Below are 1146 nucleotides of genomic sequence, written 5' to 3' on the forward strand. Positions count from 1 at the left end.
AAAAAAAAAAAAAACTGTACAATTGTGGTTTAAAATCTCAAACATTGAGATATGATGCATCCTTATATTTCAACAACAAAACCACGTCTAGTTTAACGTAAACCCAAACCACAGATTAAAACACCGAGAGCTCGTTAAGAGATAAGATGGGTGGCTCTTAAAAGAGCCTTTGGGTGTGTCGGAGAGGAGCTGGAGCTGGTGTACTTGGTGCCCTCAGACACGGCGTGTTTGGCCAGCTCTCCGGGCAGCAGCAGACGCACGGCGGTCTGGATCTCTCTCGAGCTGATGGTGGAGCGCTTGTTGTAGTGAGCGAGACGAGACGACTCACCGGCGATGCGCTCGAAGATGTCGTTGACGAAAGAGTTCATGATCCCCATCGCCTTAGAAGAGATCCCGGTGTCAGGATGAACCTGCTTCAGCACTTTGTACACGTAGATAGCTTCAGCACTTTATACACGTAGATAGCGTAGCTCTCCTTCCTGGACCTCCTGCGCTTCTTCTCTGCTTTACCCGCGGTCTTAGTGACGGTCTTCTTGGAGCCCTTCTTAGGCGCAGACTTCGCGGGTTCAAGCATGTTAGCTCAGGATGAGCAGAACAACTCAATACAACTTTAAAAACATGTACTGGGTGTTACTGAACGCTCATGCTAATTTAAGAGGGCTGGCTGCTATTCCGTGATTGGGTCTTTTCTCACAATGACTGAAAGAAACATATTTCATTGGTTAGAAATCGGCCGCGAGACACACATCAGCCAATCACAGGCTTCTAAATTTGAACGCTTCCGGCGCCTCCCGCACGCGCTTCTCTGTCTGACTTTCCCGCTCAAGATGTCTTTGTGATAAACACACACAGATTAAGAAGAAAATTAAACTATTTTTATTGTTTTGCACATTAAATTAACACGGCTTTCATTTCATATTAACCCGTTTAATGCCATTTTTTCCCCAGACATGAAAATATCTAAATGAGGTGTCATTAGTAACCCTTTGAAATAATTATTTTTTGACATTTCTTTGGAAAAGTGTGTGAAAACTTGTTTATGGCCGGTCACAATTGTGGAATAATGCGTGTACTGAATTAAGATATCTCTGCAGTCATAAAAAGTGTTATATATCTTAGCCCAGCTATTTTAAACGGTTTGATCAC

General features: G+C 43.5%; 1 protein-coding gene across 1 annotated transcript; it reads right to left on the reverse strand.

The window, feature by feature from the left end:
• Positions 1–134: 134 nt before the first annotated feature.
• LOC107742625 (histone H2B-like) lies at positions 135–574 on the reverse strand. The gene is made up of 2 exons (XM_016555675.1): positions 511–574; positions 135–439 (listed from the first exon to the last, which is right to left on the reverse strand). The coding sequence occupies exons 1-2, from the start codon at positions 572–574 to the stop codon at positions 135–137; spliced, it is 369 nt and encodes a 122-aa protein (XP_016411161.1).
• Positions 575–1146: the final 572 nt, after the last annotated feature.

This window comes from Sinocyclocheilus rhinocerous, unplaced genomic scaffold (genome assembly GCF_001515625.1).
Source record: "Sinocyclocheilus rhinocerous isolate Xijiao unplaced genomic scaffold, SAMN03320098_v1.1 scaffold1398, whole genome shotgun sequence".
Taxonomy (NCBI): Eukaryota; Metazoa; Chordata; class Actinopteri; order Cypriniformes; family Cyprinidae; genus Sinocyclocheilus; species Sinocyclocheilus rhinocerous.

Bases quoted from the DNA above. Each gene is read 5' to 3' on its own strand.
- LOC107742625 (XM_016555675.1), bottom strand. From the start codon at position 574: ATGCTTGAACCCGCGAAGTCTGCGCCTAAGAAGGGCTCCAAGAAGACC. The intron at 440-510 runs GTAAAGCAGAGA...AAAGTGCTGAAG, and splicing joins GACCGTCACTAAGACCGCGG to CTATCTACGTGTACAAAGTG.